Consider the following 19,744-nt stretch of genomic DNA (forward strand, 5'->3'; position numbering starts at 1 on the left):
GTAGTTCCCATTACGATCTCTAAATACGTAATTTGAAACTACTACGGTCAATAATGACGCTAAAATCATCAAAATACCGAATATTGGGAAGCACCGTTATATTGGGGCTATACGAAGACAATTTTCTGCCTCAGGCTGTAGTATCCATTTCAAACTTCAAACACCAAATTTGAAACAATTCCATCCAATTAGCATCCAAACGAAATGAAGTAAGTTGATAAAAATTTACTCAAATGTGCATTATGTCTGCAGGACTTTTGGTATTGAAAATGGACCATGTAGGTCCACGTCTTCGTATAGCCCCATATAACGGTATCTCCCGATATGCGGTACTATTCAAATTTAGTATTTGAAGTTCGTAATGAATACTACAGCCTATGACTGCAAATTGTCTGTGCAGGTTCACATCTTCGTATCGCCCCTAATATGCGGCTACATTCGGTATTTTTAAGATTTTAACAAAATTTTTAATGGATTTTAATTTTATGAAAATTGCCAAATTTGTACCAAATGGTGGAGGGTATTCAAACATGGCAGAAGAATACAGGTAGATACATCAACGCTTAGGAGCATTGATATGTCAAACAATTTTAAATGTTCTTTAAAATATAAGTAGATTTTAATATGTTTTCTTATACGACGTCATTCGGAGGTTATTATAATTCTTGTTTTTCAACAATTTTTGCAAATTTAAGTAATTTTTCATTCAACATTTTCAATTCCAAAATTGGTTTGACAGTTCATTGTCCCAGCAGCTGTGTCGATGCGTCTACCTATCTTTTTCTACCATGGTATTCAAAGTTCGGGCGGCCGAACTTACAGCTTTTTTACTTGTTTTTTTTTTTTTTTTTTTTTTTCAAAGTTATGCATTAGACAACATCTCATTGTCAAAATGTATATTTATATAAATCCATTGTACATACCAATCAGAGATGGGAACCTGCTTTCTAGGCAGGGACATTTGACAGAGTAAATTACACAAAATGCAGAGATGGATATGCTTATTTGAAATGACTTTACCTTCTTAATTTTACCATGGTTTCAACAAATATTTACTCATAAAAAATCGTCATTTCCGTCTTCATCTTTTTTGGGGCTGGCAAATATTCCTCATCTTCATTTCTGGAAAATCACTAGCACTGCTGTTATTACTATCCATTTATAGAAAACACTGATTTTTTTTAATATTGCTGAAAACTGAACGACAATAAACACGTGCTCACTAAAAGTACTGATTCAAAGTGAAAAACACTGACTTAGTTCATTTTTGCTTTGAAAAAAGTCAAAAATGACAGTCGTTGACTTAGGCTTTTTACCGTCATCTTTGGAACGAAACACTTTTTGACATTGTGCTTTACAGGGTAAACAGAGTTTCCATATACGGGAAAATTGGCACTAATTTCGCCATTTTTTATTTTTCATGACTTGGTTCGGTATAGCAGTGAGCCCTCCATATATACTTTGTTGGGTCTGACATGAGTATTTTGAGGAGTTACAAACGGAATGACAAAATTAATATACCCTCCATAGTATGGTGGAGGGTATAAAAACAGTATTTTAGGCCAGGCCGAACTGTGAATACCCCCCCACCTTTTGGAACGAATTTGGAAATCTTCAAAAAATAAAATCGGTAAATCTGTTAAAATCTTAAAAATACCGAATATTGCCATTATAATGAGGTCTACGTGAAGACATGGACCTGTATAGGCAACTTTTGTCATAGGCTAATACAATATTCAAATACAAAACTTGAAAAAAAAAAACCGGAGAATAATGTAGCTAAAATCATCAAAATATGGAATAAAGACCTGTACCTGCATAGACAATTTCATGTCACAGGCTGTAGTACACGTCAAAATATCACATTTCAAACAATTTCGGTGAATTGTATCTGAAATCGTCAAAATACTGAATATTGGGGGGTACCGATATATGAAGCCTACACGTAGACCTGGACAGGCATAGACGATTTTCTGTCATAGACTGTAGTTCCCATTACGAACTATAAATACGAAATTTGAAACAATTCCGGTGAATAGTATCGCTGAAATCATCGAAATACCGAATATTGGGAGGTGCCTTTATATGGGGGCCATATGATATTGTGGACCGATACAGCCCATCTTCGAACTTGAACTGCCTACAGACAAACGACTGATCTGTGCATAATTTTAGTTTCTTTTCTTCATTCGTTTTCAGTCTAGCAGAGCTAAATCGTCTTAGGATTTCACGCTGATCAAGAAAATAATATACTTTGTTAAATCTAAAATTATTATTTCGATGAGTTACAAACGGACGGTGGAGGGTATAAAAAGCGAGCACATAATTTTCATTTGGAGTACATACATTTCAAATTTAATTCTCTTAAAAAAACTATTAAAGCTAGATATAAGGTTTATGCTCAGATTTGTAGTGAAATTTTGTGTAGAATATTTCTTCTTTTGACACCATCTGCATTAAACAAAATCTTATGTTACTTTCAGGTGTTAACTGGAAAAAAGTCCGAGGAAAATTTTATCAAAAATGTTAGGGAATATTTTCGAGTGTGTTTTGGGATCATTGATGCATATATTTTTTGTTAATAGAGATTTATATGTTTTGGAAAATTTGATGAGAAATATCTTTGTCTTAGACGTCATTCTTCTGAAACGATGTCTTGTAGGAGATTTTTGCATAAACTCACCTAAAGTACGGCTATAACCCTAAATGTCTTTTTCATATTTATGAATTCCTGGCATTTAGGTGAAATGTGGACTTTTTATGTCTTCCAGAACCTATGGAAGAATTTTATGAGAAATGATTTTTTGGAATATTTTTACTTGCTACGATCCTGCTTAAATAGATTTTAACCAATGGTACAATAAAAAGGTAAGATAGAACTACCAACAGATTCCAAAAGTGTGCCGGATTTCTGCCAATTTTGTATTTGTTGGAGCAATAGATATACCGGATATTACATATATGGTGAACATAACCGTAAAATCAGATAAAGATTTATATCGAAGCTATACAAAAATCTGAACCGATCTCGATACAATTTGGCAGAAGTATTTTTGAGCTGTTGCTGATTGCCGATATCAAATATCATTGTTTTGGAGTGCATATTACGCATGTGAGGGACCTAAAGAACAAATCGGATGAAACATATGTTAGAGCTATAGCTATATCTGAACTGCTTCCTTTCCCCAATTTTGAAGTAATTGTTTCTAGGATGAATTGAGTCGGAATTGCCAGAAATTAGTCCATTTGGGCTGATATTAGCCATTTGGTGCACAATAAACCTGATATCGGATAAAAATATATATGGGAGCTATATACAAATCTGATCCGATATCGATAAAATTTGACAGAGTTCTTTCTGGGCTGTATCTGATACCTGGTACGAAAGATCATTGTTGTGGAGTGCATATTACGCATGTGAGGGTCTTTAAACTCCAAATCGACTGAAACATATATATATATATATATATATATATATATATATATATATATATATATATATATATATATATATATATATATATATATATATATATATGGGAACTGTCGGTTGAGGATATATATGACATCTATATCTAAATTTAAACCTATTCTCACCAATTTCAACTGCAACATTGCACAACAACACTATTTACCTAAATCAACGTATTTCAAGGAATCATAATCCGAAAATGTCAAAAATGTGGGATAACTTTGCGATGTACACATTAAAAACTCCGCTCTAGCTCTACTCTCATAATCTGCTGAGTTTTCCCTGTAAGTATTGAAATAATAACAAGTAAAAAAACATTAAGTTCGGCCGGGCCAAACTTTTAATACCCTCCACCTTAGGGTAAAAGAAACATTAGAAGAAATGTGGCAAAAACCATTAAAATGCCGAATATCGGGAGGTACCGTTATATGGGGGCTATACCAAAACGTGGACCAATAATTGCAATGTTTCGCCACACGAACTAGGACCCATTATGACCCACAAATACCAATTTTTAGACAAATCCGTGAAAAAATGTGGCAAAAATCATCAAATTACCGAATATCCGGGGGTACCGTTATATGGGGGCTATACCAAATCATGGACCCATACATGCAATGTTTCGCCACCGGAGCTGGAACCCATTATGACTAACAAATACCAATTTTCAGACAAATCCGTGAAAAAATGTTGCAAAAATCTTCAAATTACCGAATATCGGGAGGTACCGTTATATGGGGGCTATACCAAATTATGGACCCATACATGCAATGTTTCGCCACCGGAGCTGGAAACCATTATGACCCACAAATACCAAATTTTAGAGAAATCCGTGAAAAAATGTGGCAAAAAAAACTAAAATACCGAATATCGGGAGGTACCTTTATAAGGGGGCTATACCACAACGTGGACCTATACATGCAATGTTTCGCCACACGCTCAGGGACCCGCTATGACCTACAAATACCAATTTCCAGACAAATCCGTGAAAAAATGTGGCGTAAATCATCAAAATACCGAATATCGGGAGGTACCGTTATATGGGGACTATACCAGAACGTGGACCGATATATCACATTTCCAATACCAACCATCCTACACACAATGCAAATAGCTCTGCTAAATTTTGGCGCTTTACGTCAAATATTGTGGGCTGTATCGTGATTTCAACAGACAGACAGACAGACGGACAGACAGATTGACAGACAGACAGACAGACAGACGGACATCGTTAAATCGACTTAGAATTTTATGCTGATTATGAATATATATACTTTATGGGGTCTAAGACGAATATTTAAGGATGTTACAAACGGAATGACAAATTTAATATACCCTCCTTTCCAAGGTGGAGGGTATAAAAAAAGTAATAATAATTTAGTTGAACAGTGTCTATAACAAACGAAATGGACCATATATTTTATGCCAGAAATACCAAACCTTTTATTCAACTGCGATTGTTTCAGATGTAGGAAATCACTTCTCCACAAGATTACCAATACATAACAAGTTAAAATGAAGCTAGGTTCGGCCGGGCCGAATTTTTAATATCCTCCACAATTTGAAAGGAACTGTAATAACTTTAAAAAAATCGTCGAAAAATACCGTTTAAATGAAAACCGTGGGTGCTATACAGACACATGGATCTGCATAAGTAATTTTTTGTACGTAATTTTTGTAATTTTTTACGTAATTTAAAACAATTTCGGTGAATAATATAGCTATTATCATCAAAATTCCGAATATCGGGTGGTATTGTTATGTGTATAGCCTGTAGTACCTATTCCGATCTTCAAATACGAAATTTAAACCAATTCTGGTTAACAATGTCGCTTAAAGCATAAAAATACCGAATATAGGAAGGTACGATACGATATATTTTCAGTACCAAAAGTCCTGCAGACCAAATACACATCTAAATAAAATTTTATCAACCTACTTCAATTCGTTCGGAAACTAGAGTGATTACCACAGATGGACGAGCATCGCAGAAGTTTGAGTTATATGAAAAAATCGGAAACCTATTCGGCGTTTTTTGTGAGCGTTTGTTTTCCAAAACTTTGAACACTTTGCGGGAAAGGTACCAGAAGGAGTGGACCAATATATCCCATCTTAAAACCAGATCTTGTGTTAATAGAAATATTAGGATCTGCGAAATTTGAAGGGAATCGGATACCTCTTTGACATTTTATGAGAGTTATAAGTATTCAAAATGTTGACCCTTTGTGGGGGAGGCCCTTGATGAAGTGGGCCTATATTGTCCATTTTCGCATCTGACATAGCACTGATACAAATATTGGGATTTGCAAAGTTTACACAAAATTGGATAGTGCTTTCTTGTTCTATACGTTAAATTATTTTCTGGGAAATGTAGACCATTTGTGGAGGAGAATTCCCAGACGGAGTGGACCAGCTCCCAACACGATCTAAATTTGACAATAATATTACAATATACCAAGTTTGGATCTAATCGGATATTCCCTTCGAGGGAAAATATAAATACTTCAAGAAATCTTAGATTGTTCAAAAACGAAGGATGGTAATTATTTTTGTGTTGCACTCTGATATTTATCTATCCTAAGTGGCTATAAATACAGGGTGAGATTTAGAAACTGCAACAAAGTCTGCACACCAGCCAGACAGACAGACGGACGGACGGACGGACTGCTCTAGATCGACTCCAAATGTCCTGAAACCATTATTTCGACGAGACACGTTTTGGTCATATCAAATGATATATACCCTCAGTAGCCAAATAGCTAAGGGTATAAAATAAATTAATTCGGTTGCTACCGCGATTGGGGACTCATGCACAAACAAATACTCTACATTGAAAAAGAGTAGGGGGAGTTTTTACCATCGGGATTTTTACCTGACTATATGTGCAAATTCCATGTTTCTAGACAATACACATTGTGATTCCTTCATACTGTGGACATATAAATCCCCTCAATCATCCAAAAAAGTCCCTAGGGCTAAAAATTTTAAAGCTTCTTATCAAACAAATTGTTCTCAAAGTTCACGAAAAAAATATCACATATAAACAATCTCTTATCAGTAACGAGGGAATTCCTCATATGAAAGATGCTGATGTTTCAGCGATTTGCATATAAGCTACGAAAAAACATCGGAATTATTATTCATTCGACAAACGTTAAGTCAAATAGAGATTATTTTCTTTAAATTAAGTTAAAGTGAAAATAAAAGTAAAAAAAGAAAATGTTCGCTCTGAAGACATTTGTGCTACTAATTGCATGTGTCGTTCTTGCCGCATGCCAACCAATGATGCAGCTTGAGGATGGTTTTGAGCAGCAAACTGATGGTTTGGGAAATATGAAACACACTCGTTTTGGTCGCTCTCCCCAGCATGGAAGTGTCGACATTGGCTATAGCAAAGATCAACGCGGCCGTGAAGCATCGGTGCAATATAATCACAATTTATATACAAGTCGCGATGGCCGAGGCTCTATTGATGCCTATGCCCAAGGTAGCCGAAACTTTGACCATAATCGCAATAACTTTGGTGGTGGCATTCAAGGAAAATGGAGATTTTAAGCGGTGACAAAGACAATTTTGTAGATATCGATTAAATTGATGTAATAGTTAATTGAATAAAAATAATTTATTTTCCCAATATAATTCGAACTAGATTCTTTAAGTATTGTTCGATCAGAAATTTAAGGATTGCGAATTAATGCCATATTTATATCCACTTAAGAGAGATAAATAACACAGTGCAACACAAAAATTTCTTGAATTATTTATATTATTTTTCTCCTCACTCAAGTGAGTCACAAAGTTGGTATTTTTATACCCCACACCATATAGTGGTAAGGGTATTATGTCTTTGTGCATTTGTTTGTAACAGCGAGATAGACCCATATTTATTATCGAGGATTTTCATAGATTCATTTTCTGAGTCGATTTATGCATATCAGTTCGTCCATCTGTCTGTCCATATATTATTGTGAACAAAAAGCAAGTAGCTTTCTTTATCCGAGTGAAAGAAAATTCTCCAAAAAAACAATTGTTTGGCCCAAGGACGAACCCTATTAATATTGGTGAGAATCGGAGTAAATTTAGATATAGCTCCAAATGGCCTGAATTTGGCATATCCGACCGAATTCAGTCGAGAAACAAGTACAGCGAATTCGCTGATAATCAGTTGAGATATAGCGACAGCTCCAATATATATGTTTCATCCGATTTGGTAATATGCACTCCACAACAATGATATTTGGTACCAGATTTCAGATACATCTCAGAGATGAGTGCCTAAAATTTTGTAAAGATAGTTTCAGATTTGGATATAGCCCCAATACACCATAATTTTTACCTTTTTTTTAAAATTTTATTGAATGAAAGAATGAAATGTTCGAATTAGTCACCTTTGGCACGAATTATGGCCTTCAAACGGCCAATGAAACCATCACACGCTGCCCGAATGTTGCTCTGCGGAATTTTGGTCCATTCCCGGCGAAGCGCTTGCTTGAGGTGATCGACACTTTGCTATTTTTTAGAGCCAAACTTGCTTTCAAAAATTCCGGAGATTTTGGTGGCCATTGTGCGCTGGAAATGAAGCGAGTAACCTCATTTTGTAACCATTCTTGGGTGGTGCGTGCTGAGTCCTTTTGGAATGTCAAAGGTCTGAAATGTCCAAAATGTTTGCGTGCCCAAGGCTTTAATACACCATCCAGAATATTTTCGCGATAATATTCGGCATTTCTCCTAATGCCACGGTCGATTAATACGCTCAGAGAGCGACCATCGGCTGTTATAGCGGCCCAAACCATCATCATGGTCGGCGCTTGAATTCTGGTGACCAACCGAAGGTTCACATTTTCAGTTGACCACTTTGGCAAGTAAACACGATTATGTTGTTTGTTTACAAACTGCTGGACCACGAATGTTTTTTCTCATCGGAGAAAACCAAATTCGGAAGTTCACCTCTTTCGGCCAAGCGAGGCAACTCTCTTTAGCTCTTTTGAGTCTATTTTCTATCAGTTGCGGTATAAGTTCTTGCACTTTTTGGAATTTCAGTGGCTTTACCCCGAGCACATTTTTCAATATTTTCCGAATGGACAATTCCCACCAAAATGCTTTTGTACGCTCGTAAACAGCTGTCACTGGAAAATTTTAACAGCTGTCGGACGGGTGACTTAGAAATGACAACAGTCTGAAGTTGATTGTATTTTGTTTTTCATCTCACCCTGTATATGTTTCATCCGATTTGGTGTCTAAGTCCCTCACATACGTAATATGCACTCCACAACAATGGTCTTTGGTACCAGATGCAGCTCAGAAATAACCACCTATTTTTTTTTTCAAAATCGGTTCAGATTAGGATATAGTTCCCATACACATCTTTATCCGATTTCAGGTTTATTGTGCATGAAATGGTTATTGTCAGCCCAAATGTACTGAATTTTGGCAATTCCGACTTAATTTTCTTAGAAACAAATGCTTCAAATTTGGTGACAATCGGTTCAGATATAGCTATAGCTCTAATATATATATGTTTGATCCGATCTGGTGTTTTAAGTCCCTCACAAGCGTAATATGCACTCCACAGCAATGATATTTGATACCGGGCATCAGTTACTGCTCGAAAATAGCTCTGCCAAATTTTTTCAAGATCGGTTCAGATTTTTATATACCTTCGATATACATCTTCATCCGATTTTACGGTTGTTATTTTGTTCATAGTTGGTATGATTTACTTCACATAAATTCCCAATATAAACTTTTTTGTTACGGAAGCTCTACGAACTTTCGACCTTTACTTATCCTTACTAGCTTACTTTTTGAATTACTGATTTGGTTAAATTAATTCGATACTCAATATGTATATTGTTCAACAGATTTGCTGTCATTAATTCCCCATAGTGAGATTATAAAAGTCCAGCCTGACGTTTTTTGTTTCTCGTTATTATATTTTATTGATTTATTTAATTTTTGAATACAATTTAATATCATTAATTACACTTTTTGTAATTGTTGTATTGGAATCTCTTTACACATTTCAGAAATGCCACGAACCAACAATGCCACCACCAAAGCTATTATGATTGCGATCGAAATCACGGTTAACCTGGGCATAGGCATCTATGGTGCCACGACCATCATTGCTGGTATACAAGTTCTGGTTGTATTGTACCGAAGCCTCACGTCCATGCTGATCGGAATGGTATCCAAAGTCAATGCTGCCATGGCGGGGGGAACGAACCTTTACAGCGCTCTGATTTCCGTGTACATCTTTCGAATCCAATGGTAATCCTGTGACGAAAATCACACAGGATATTAAGACAAGGGAATATTTTAAGATGAACATTTTAATTCCGTGTAGTGATGATTTCAAATTTAATTGCTGAATGATATTTTAGAAAGCTCGAAGGTATTTATATACCCTTCCGATCAATTGATATTATCACAATATGTATTTGCTGAGATAAGGGCCAGTTGAGATAATTATGTATTGAGAGTTTTCAGGGAATTTTTTAGGTACTTGGAGAAGTAAAAAAAAATTGCTCGGATTCCCAGAAAAAATAGGTTTCAAGTATTTTGGTTTTAATTGGCGAAAATAATTATTTCTCCGTATAAATGACAATAGGAAATTCGTGGGCGAAAACCAGGTAAAGATCGGAGGGGTGTATACTGGAATATTTCAATGTTTAGTCAATTTGACTTAGAATGGTTTAATATGAAAAATATTCATATTCATTCTTATTTATGGATGGTTTTTTATTTCTTAACTTCGCAATTACCTCTGGTGTAAGAAGAATGAACTACCAATTTTTTATTGGTTTTAGTCTTGGCTAAATATTGAATCAAAAACCTGACGAATGTTTTTATATCGGGCCAAATTTCATAAGAGTGTTGGTCGCTAGATGGCGTTATAAGATACAGGGTAACACTAAACATTTTATACAACAAATATATAAATAATAAAATCGGATTGTTAATTATGGGCTAGGTCCTTTTACATGCAAGAATCCTTCTTAGCATTTGTTCGCCTTTTTTCCTCTTAAAATCCTTTTTATAACACCGAAAAAAATAGTAGTAAAACTTGAAACCAAATTTTTGAGAACGCGTACAAATATGACGTTCTCCTTGACTATCTTAGATGGGGAAAATTAGTAGCATGATATTAATTTTATCTAAAACAAGTAAAAAAGCGGTAAGTTTTCCCCTTTAAATACCCTCCACCATTTAGAAGGAATTTGAAAATTTTCGAAAAAGATAACATTCACCAAAAATTCTGTTAACATTTTTAAAATACCTAATATAGACGTTATATTAAGGCCTGTACGACAAGCGCCTACATAGGCATTGTTTATCACAAGCCATTACCATATTCAAATTCGAAACTTAAAATAAACTATGAATAAAGTAGCCAAAAGTATCAAAATACCATACATAGGGAGGTACCTTTATATAGGAGCTATACGAAGACCTGGACCTGTATAGACAATTTTCTGTCACAGGCTGTAGCTTCCATTACGAACTTCAAGTACGACATCTCAAACAATTTCGGGGAGTATTGTACCTAAAATCGTCAAAATACCTAATATAAGGAGGTACTGATATATGGGGCCTATACGAACACCTGGACCTGTCACAGACTGTAGTTCCCATTACGAACTCTAAATACGTAATTTGAAACAATTCCGGTGAATAATGACGCTAAAATCATCAAAATACCGAATATTGGGAGGTACCGTTATATGGGGGCTATACGAAGACGTGGACCTACATGGACCATTTATGAACTTAACCTGCCTGCTGGCAAAATACACATGTGTGCAAAATTTTAGCCCTCTATCTCAATTCGTTCGAAAGATAGCGTGATTACAACAGACTGGCGGACAGACAGACAAACAGACGGACATGGCTAAATCGTCTTAGAATTTTACGCTGATCAAGAATATACATACTTTGTTGGGTCTGACATGAGTATTTCGAGGAGTTACAAACGGAATCACAAAATGAATATACCCTCCGTAGTATGGTGGAGGAAATTAAAAATCGTTTTCTATACCCTCCACCAAAAAAAGTATGGAGGGTATATTAAGTTCGTCATTCCGTTTGTAACTCATCGAAATAATCATTTTAGACCCAACAAAGTATATATATTCTTGATCAGCGGAAAATTCTAAGACAATTTAGCCCTGTCCGTCCGTCTGTCCGTCACGCTACAGTCTAAACGATTTAAGATAGGAAGCTAAAACTTTGCACAGATCTCTCTTTTGTCTGCAGGCAGGTCAAGTTCGAAGATGGGGTATATCGGTCCACGATATCGTATAGCCCCCATATAACGGTACCCCGCGATATTCGGTATTTTGATGATTTCAGCCACATTTTCCATTCGTATTATCTGAAAATCCACACACGGAGTTCTTTGTGAGCACTTTACCCCTGAAACGGAATTGTCTATATAGGTCCACAATATCGTATATCCCCCATATAACGGTACTCCTCTATATTCGGTATTTTGATGATTTTACCCACATTTTCAACGGAATTGTCTGAAATTCCACACAAGGGGTTCTTTGTGAGCACTTTACCCCCTGACATAGAGTTCTCTATATAGGTTAACGATATCGTATAGCCCCCATATAACGGTACCCCCGTTATTCGGTATTTTGATGATTTTAGCTATATATTCCAATGGTATTCTCTGAAAATCCACACAAGGATTTCTTTGTGAGCACTTTAACCCCTGAAAGGTATTTGTCTATATAGGTCCACAATATCGTATATCCCCCATATAACGGTACCCCCGATATTCGGGATTTTGATGATTTTAGCCACATTTCCCAATGGAATTATCTGAAAATCCACACAAGAAGTTCCTTGTGAGTACTTTACAACCAGACATAGATTTGTCTATATAGGTCCACAATAGCGTACATCCCCCCATATATCGGCACCTTCCGATATTACGTATTTTAAAGATTTTAACAGAATTTTCAATGGATTTTATTTTTTTGAATATTTTCTAATTCGTTCCAAATGGTGGAGGATATTCAAAGTTCCGCCCGGCCGAACTTACTGCTTTTTTACTTGTTTTTCTTAAGGTATTGATTTTGCATTTTTGACGACTCTGTCAATATTTGAGTGCAGAAACATTCTATTGATGGTCATGATAAAATGCCATATTTTTTCTCTTTCGATATCTGAATAAAAAAACATGCTTAAAACCCGAAATGCCAATACTTAAGGAGTTGTGGCCATTTTAAAATGCCTTATTATACCCTCAGCCATATGGCTACAGAGGGTATATATCATTTGATACGGCCAAAACGTGCGCAGTCGAAATAACGGTTTTAGACCCTAGGTCTCTTTGGACCAAATCCGTTTCAGAACATTTGAAGTCGATCTAGCGATGTCCGTCCGTCCGTCTGTCTGTCTGGCTGGCTGGTGCGCACGATAACTCTCGAAGGGAGTATCCGATTTGGTCCAAATTGGCTACTACGTAATATTTTTGTCAAACTTAGATCGAGTTCGAAGATGGGCAATATCGGTCCACTCCTTCTGGTACATCCCCCACAGAAGGTCGAAATTTTCAAAAAATATATTTTTTGCACAGGAAGAGAAAGGATAATCCGAATTTGCTCCAACTTTGCAAATCCTAATATTTGCGTCAGTGCTAGGTCAGGTGTGAAAATGGGCAATATCGGTCCACTCCATCAAGTACCTCCCCCACAAATGGTCAAAATTTTGAATAATTACAACTCTCATAAAATGTTATGTAAAAGTCCGATTGTCTTCAAATTTCACACATTCCAATATTTATATTACCCCAAGGTCTGGTGTTAAGATGAACAATATCGGTCCACTCCTTCTGGTACCTCCCCCACAAAAGGTCGAAATTTTCAAAAAATATATTTTTTGCACAGAAAGAGAAAGGATAATCCGAATTTGCTCCAACTTTGCAAATCCTAATATTTGCGTCAGTGCTAGGGCAGGTGTGGAAATGGACAATATCGGTCCACTCCATCAAGTACCTCCCCCACAAATGGTCAAAATTTTGAATAATTACAACTCTCATCAAATGTTATGTAAGAGTCCGACTGTCTTCAAATTTCACACATCCCAATTTTTATATTAACCCAAGGTCTTGTGTTAAGATGAACAATATCGGCCCACTCCTTCTGGTACCTCCCCCACAAAAGGTCGAAATTTTCAAAAAAAAAAAAAAAAAAAAAATTTTGCACAGAAAGATAAAGGCTAATTCGAATTTGCTCCGACTTTGCGAATCCTAATATTTGCGTCAGTGCCAGGACAGGTGTGAAAATGGACAATATCGGTCCACTCCATCAAGTACCTCCCCCACAAAATATTGAAATTTTGAGTACCCATGAAGCTCATAAATCGCCAAATTAACATCCGATTCCATTTAGACTTGGCACATCTGTCGAAATATTTATATCATATTTTGGGTGCGATAGGAAATGGGTAATATTGGCCCATTCCTTCGGGATCTGCTCCATAGAGGGTCAAACGTTTGAATAACTTTTACACTAGTTAAAATATATTTAGATAATCGAACATAAGCTGAGGGTATATCTCTGGCGGCAATACCGACTGATACTTTTTAACTAGTTTTTTCTGTTTCAATATCTGAATGAAAAGACATGCTGAAAATCCCAAATTGTCAATATTTAAAGTGTTACGGTCATTTTAAAATAACGTATTTTTCAAATTTCACAAATTTCTCTATTCCTTTAACCAAGACCATTTAGAACTTTTCGCGCAATTAGAATACGCAATTCCAAAACCACCTCTATATGTGAAGGCAACACGTGAAGAGCGACACTAATACAACATTTCACACTTTAAGTACTCGCTGTTCACCCCATACCAAAACTACCACTAGCAGGAACCACGATACGAGATTTCAAAATTCCCGCTTCATGCGCCCACCCTAATCTGTTCCAAATTTAGTACCATTTAGTACAGTTGCACACTTGGTACACTGTAAAAAAAACATCTTCACTTTACTTTGGTCCTATACCAAAATCAAATTTTAGTAAATTTTCGTATCCTTTTAGCACGATTTTCTAAAACCCAGACTAATCGCAAGCCTAAGCACCACCACTGGTCCTCGGGCAAAATTTCAAGATTCTGGCTTCAGCCAGTTATACGGCAGATTGTTCTAGAAACCTTCAAAATTAACGAATAACTGAATGAGCCGTTATATTTGAAATATAGAAACTACTGGGCCTATGAGCAGGTTTATGGGATCTATACCCAAATATGGAACAATAAATACAATTTTCAATCAACTTTGAATTAACCTTGAATATTAACTTTTGTGCAAAATTTCCGATCTTTATATAAAATAATGTGGCCTCTATCTTGAATCCAAGAGATAGAATGGCAAACAAAATTCAAACGGTTTAGAATTCTATGGTGAGTCACAAACGTAATAGCCCCTCCATTTTATTCCTTCCTTTGTCTAACATTATTCTATCGCTTGCCAATCAAATTCCGCATTCCAAGTCTAAAATATCAATGTTGAAAAATCTTAAAGCTCCCCATCCAGTGTCAAAGTAATCTTTTGAACAATTTCACAGAAATACAAACAAAGATTCTCCCATGTTTTCCCCTTCTTCAAATCGTATAATGGAGATTCATTCAAAACCTTTTACTGAATTACATTTAAATGGGTTAAACAATTGTAGCAACAGAAGAAAACAACTATTCTTCTTTCTATCTTATCCTTGGGAGAGAACACCAACAACAAAGGCAACGTTTGCCAACAACAACAACAACAAGAACAGCAGAATATAATTAGAAAGACTTTTGTTAACTTTATTTTATTTATTCATTTACTATTCTTTTCTGAATTGGATTGTTGTGTGTTTGTAACATTGTTGCTGTTGTTGTCGCAGTGTTCCCTCGGCCCACTTATGTTATTGTTGTGAAGGGACCAAACCAAACACACACACATACACACACAACCAAAAATTGCATCACAGACAATATGACGAGCACTACTTTATGAATGGCTTTGGTAATATTTTTCCATTAACGGGTAGCGCTGTTGTAACCAAAAGCTGTGTCGTTGTCGTAGTTGTTGTTACTGTTGCTGTTTTGTTTATTTGTTTGTTTGCCTGGCACTCATATTGTTATGACATTGTGCAGAACCCATAATATACACAAGCAAAAAAAAAACCAAAAACAAAACATATGCACATACAAATACCCTATAGTGCACAGCGTACAAATATATAAACAAGGAAAAATAATATATTTGTTATTCTACACTGGGTATGTGGGTGTGTTGGGTTTGTAATTGGGATCGGATGAAATAATATTTGCTGAAAAATGGAAAGAAGCCAAGAGAGAGTTTTGGATTCGACTATAGCTAAACCATGCACAGCAAAATATTTTATAATTGATTCGATTGCGACATAAGCTTTTTTCGGGTAATTTTGTAATACATATACATATGTGAGTTGCAGCCAATGTGTACCAAGTGTAAGAACTGTACTAAATGGTACTAGATTTGGTACAATTTCGGTTTGGGTGAGCTGGAAATTTGAAATGTTGTTCTAGGGGTCACTGTTAGTGTGTAGGGTTGCGATTTGAAGGTGGTTCGTGAAATACGTACTAGAACAAGTAAAAAGCTGTAAGTTCGACCGGGCCGAACTTCGAATACCCTCCACCATTTGGAACGATTTTGGCAATTTTCAAAAACAATAAAATCCGTTAAAAATTCTGTTAAAATCTTAAAAATACCGAATGTAGCCGTTATATTAGGACCTGCGGACCTGCGGACCTGCGGACCTGCGTAGGCTACTTTTGTCATAAACCATTACAATATTCAAATGCGAAACGTAAATAAAAACCAGTACAGAAAGTCCTAAAGTCGGGCGGGGCCGATTTTATGATACCCTACACCACTTTGCTAATTTAGTTGAGCTCCACATAATAATTAAAAGTTTTCATGGGAGAATTCAATCATACACTCTATGATTATAATTATAATTTAAAATTCAAAGTACTAAATATGCCGAAGCATTTGTATCTTTTGAATTCGGACTTGTATTGCCCATTTGGTGCGAAATTAATTTGAAATCAGATAAAAATATATATGGGAACTATATCCAAATCTGAACCGATCTCGATAAAATTTGGCAAAGATATTTCTGAGCTGTATTTGATATATTTCCCTGAATATCGTTGTTACGGAGTGCATATTACGGCTGTGGGTAACAAATACAATAAATCGTATGAACAATATATATGGGAGCTATAACTATATCTGAACCGATCTTCACCAAATTTGGCATACTACCTTCTAGACTAAATTCGGTCGTATGTGCCAAATTCCATCCCATTTGGACAAATATTAGACGTTTGGTGCACAATAAATGGTAAATCGGACGAAGTTATATATGGGAGCTATATCCAAATCTGAACCGATCTCGATAAATATATTTCCCCAAATATTGTTGTTACAGAGTGCATATTACGGCTGCGGAGAACAAAAATAACAAATCGGATGAACAATATATATGGGAGCTATAGCTATATCTGAACCGATTTCGATAAAATTTGGCATACTTATTTTCAGGCCTAATTTGGTTGTATATGCAAAATTCCATACTATTCGGGCTGATATTACACGTTTGGTGCACAATAAAAGGCAAATCGGACGAAGATATATATGGGAGCTATATCTACATTTTTACCGATTATCTCCAATTTCAATAGGGTTCGTCCTTGGGCCAAACAAATGTTGTTTGCAAAATTTCATCTCAATCGGATAATAAATGCGACCTGTACTTTGTTTACAAAAATACATGGACAGACGGACGGACTGACATGCATAAATCAACTCAGAAAGTGATTCTATGCACATCATCAAAAGGCACTATGGGTCTATCTCGTTTCCTTTTGCCTGTTACAAACAAATGCACAAAGACATAATACCCTGACCACCTTGTGGTGTAGGGTATAAAAATCGACGAATAATGTAGCTAAAATCATGAAAATACCGAATATCGGGTGGTACCGTTATATGGAGTCTATACGAAGACGTGGACCTGCACAGACAATTTTCTATCATAGGCTGTAGTATCCATTACGAACTTTAAATATTAAATTTGAAACAATTTCGATAAATAATGTCGCTAAAATCATCAAAATACCGAATATGGGGAGGTACCGTCATATGGGGTCTATACGAAGACGTGGACCTACATGGCCTATTTTCTGTCTTGGGCTGTAGAATCTATTACGAACTTCAAATATTAAATTCGAAACAATTCCGGAAAATAATGTCGCTAAAATCAGCAGAATACCGAATATCGTGGAGTCTATACGAAGACGTGGACGTGCACAGATAATTGTTTGTTATAGGCTGTAATGTTCATTACGAACTTCAAACACCAAATTTGAAACATTTCCTGTGAATAATGTCGCCTAAATCTCCAAAATACAAAAAATAGGGAGGTACCAATATATGGGGGCTATACCAAAACGTGAATCTACATGACCCATTTTCAACACCAAAAATCAACACATATATACATTTGATTAAAATTTTATCAACCTACTTCATTTCGTTCGGAAGCTAGAGTGATTTCCAGAGTCGGACAGCCGGACGGACATCGCTAGATCGGCATAGAATTTTATGCTGATCAAGAATATATATACTCTGTGGGTTCTAAAGTGTACACTTCGAGGTGTTACAAACGGAATGACAAACTTGATATACCCTCCATACTATGCTGGAGGCTATATAAAGTACGAAAATTGGAATGTTAACGGTGGTTTTGGAAATATGTGCTCGAAAAGTAGGAAAAATATTCAATAGTATTAAATTTGGTATTCTGGGAAATTCCGCAATATGCAATGGGGTTCGCAATTTGCAGTGGAGTTCGAAATATATGATGTCCTACACCTCTATGAAAATGTAGAACTCCCGTAACTAAAGAATTTATTTCAAGTAGATCATACCACCTATCTACATTTGGCTTTAGAGCAGTTATAGTTTTCTAAAAGACTGCATGATATCACTTCGAGAAGGATTATATTAAAAAAGGGTAAAAAGGATCGGTCGATTTTGCCGACAGATGTATAGCCCAACCAATGTTCGATGATTTACATATATTTTGACTATTGTTATGATTATTGCAATTTATCATCCTCTATACAGTAGATTCCTAAGGAATGGGTAAATGTTGTCGTATCGGACCTTACTAAATATGATATAAATATTGCGACGTACCAGGAGATAATTTTTAGAAAATGTTAAAATGGGCGTGAGATACCGTGAGGTATAGTCGACCGATGAATTAAAATTTCACACTTCATCTAATACAGATAAAATATTGGTATGGTCAAAATTAAAAGAAAATCGAACATTCATATCCAATTTTATGCGAAGTCAAAAATACTATATTCATGTCAGGTTTCTGGTTGAGAGAAATATTTAGATATAGAAAGTTGTAAAGAATCTCTGAATTGTTTTGCAAGATATGACAGATAATAGTATTGAAAATTATGACCCTTTGTGGGAGAGATACCAGAAGGGGTTGGGAGATATATATCATCTTCACAACAGATATTGTGTTAGCAAAAATGTTTGCATGTGTGAAATTTTAACAGATATTGTGGTGATGGAAGTTTTGAAATGTATAAGGTCTGAATGGGATCGGCTGTGAATTCCGCGTTTTATGAGCTTCATGAATATTAAAAAATGTTGACCCTTTGACTTCACAGGAGATTTTGTTTTAGTAGAAATAATAAGATGTCTAAAATATGAAGAGAACTAGATGCTTATATCGAATTTTATGAATAGTTATTCAAAACTTTGGCCCTTTGTGGGGCAGGTACCAGAAGGAATGGTCCGATCTCAACCACCTTTTAACGGATTTTGTATTGACAGAATTATTGAGATGTCTCAAGTCTGTTAATTTCAGGTTTAATGATCTTCATGGATATTTTAAATGTTGACCCTTAGTGGGTAGATCCCAGAGGGAATGGAGCGATATATCCCATCTTAACAGCAGATCTTGTATTAGTAGAAATAATGCGATGTGAGAAAAATGAAGAGAATTGGATGCTTATTTCGGATTTTAAAATCCATTTAGTTGTTCAAAATGTAGACCCTTTGTGAGGTAGGTACCACAAAGGAGTGAACCAATATATTTCATCTTCAAACCAGACCTTGGGTTACGAAAAATATTAGGATGTCTGTAATTTGGCGATAATCGAACTCATGCATCACATTTTAGAAGTTTTATAATTTTTCAA

At 35.7% G+C, this 19,744-nt stretch overlaps 2 protein-coding genes across 2 annotated transcripts in view; one reads left to right on the forward strand and one right to left on the reverse strand.

Moving 5' to 3' along the window:
- The first annotated feature begins 6,597 nt into the window (after window positions 1–6,597).
- On the forward strand, window positions 6,598–7,074 carry LOC101894327 (uncharacterized). Its single transcript, XM_005182193.4, has one exon. The coding sequence runs from the start codon at window positions 6,692–6,694 to the stop codon at window positions 7,025–7,027; it is 336 nt and encodes a 111-aa protein (XP_005182250.1). The 5' UTR covers window positions 6,598–6,691; the 3' UTR covers window positions 7,028–7,074.
- A 2,420-nt stretch (window positions 7,075–9,494) lies between these two features.
- LOC131801042 (uncharacterized) overlaps window positions 9,495–19,744 on the reverse strand; it is a 65,402-nt gene continuing 55,152 nt past the window's right edge. Inside the window, exon 2 of the mRNA XM_059119003.1 lies at window positions 9,495–9,748. Within this exon, the coding sequence (XP_058974986.1) occupies window positions 9,495–9,748 (254 nt within the window). The remainder of the gene's footprint in view (window positions 9,749–19,744) is intronic.

Source organism: Musca domestica, unplaced genomic scaffold (genome assembly GCF_030504385.1).
Source record: "Musca domestica strain aabys unplaced genomic scaffold, Musca_domestica.polishedcontigs.V.1.1 14, whole genome shotgun sequence".
In the NCBI taxonomy this organism is placed as follows: domain Eukaryota; kingdom Metazoa; phylum Arthropoda; class Insecta; order Diptera; family Muscidae; genus Musca; species Musca domestica.

Coding starts and splice junctions, on each gene's coding strand:
- LOC101894327 (XM_005182193.4), top strand. CDS start 6,692: ATGTTCGCTCTGAAGACATTTGTGCTACTAATTGCATGTGTCGTTCTT.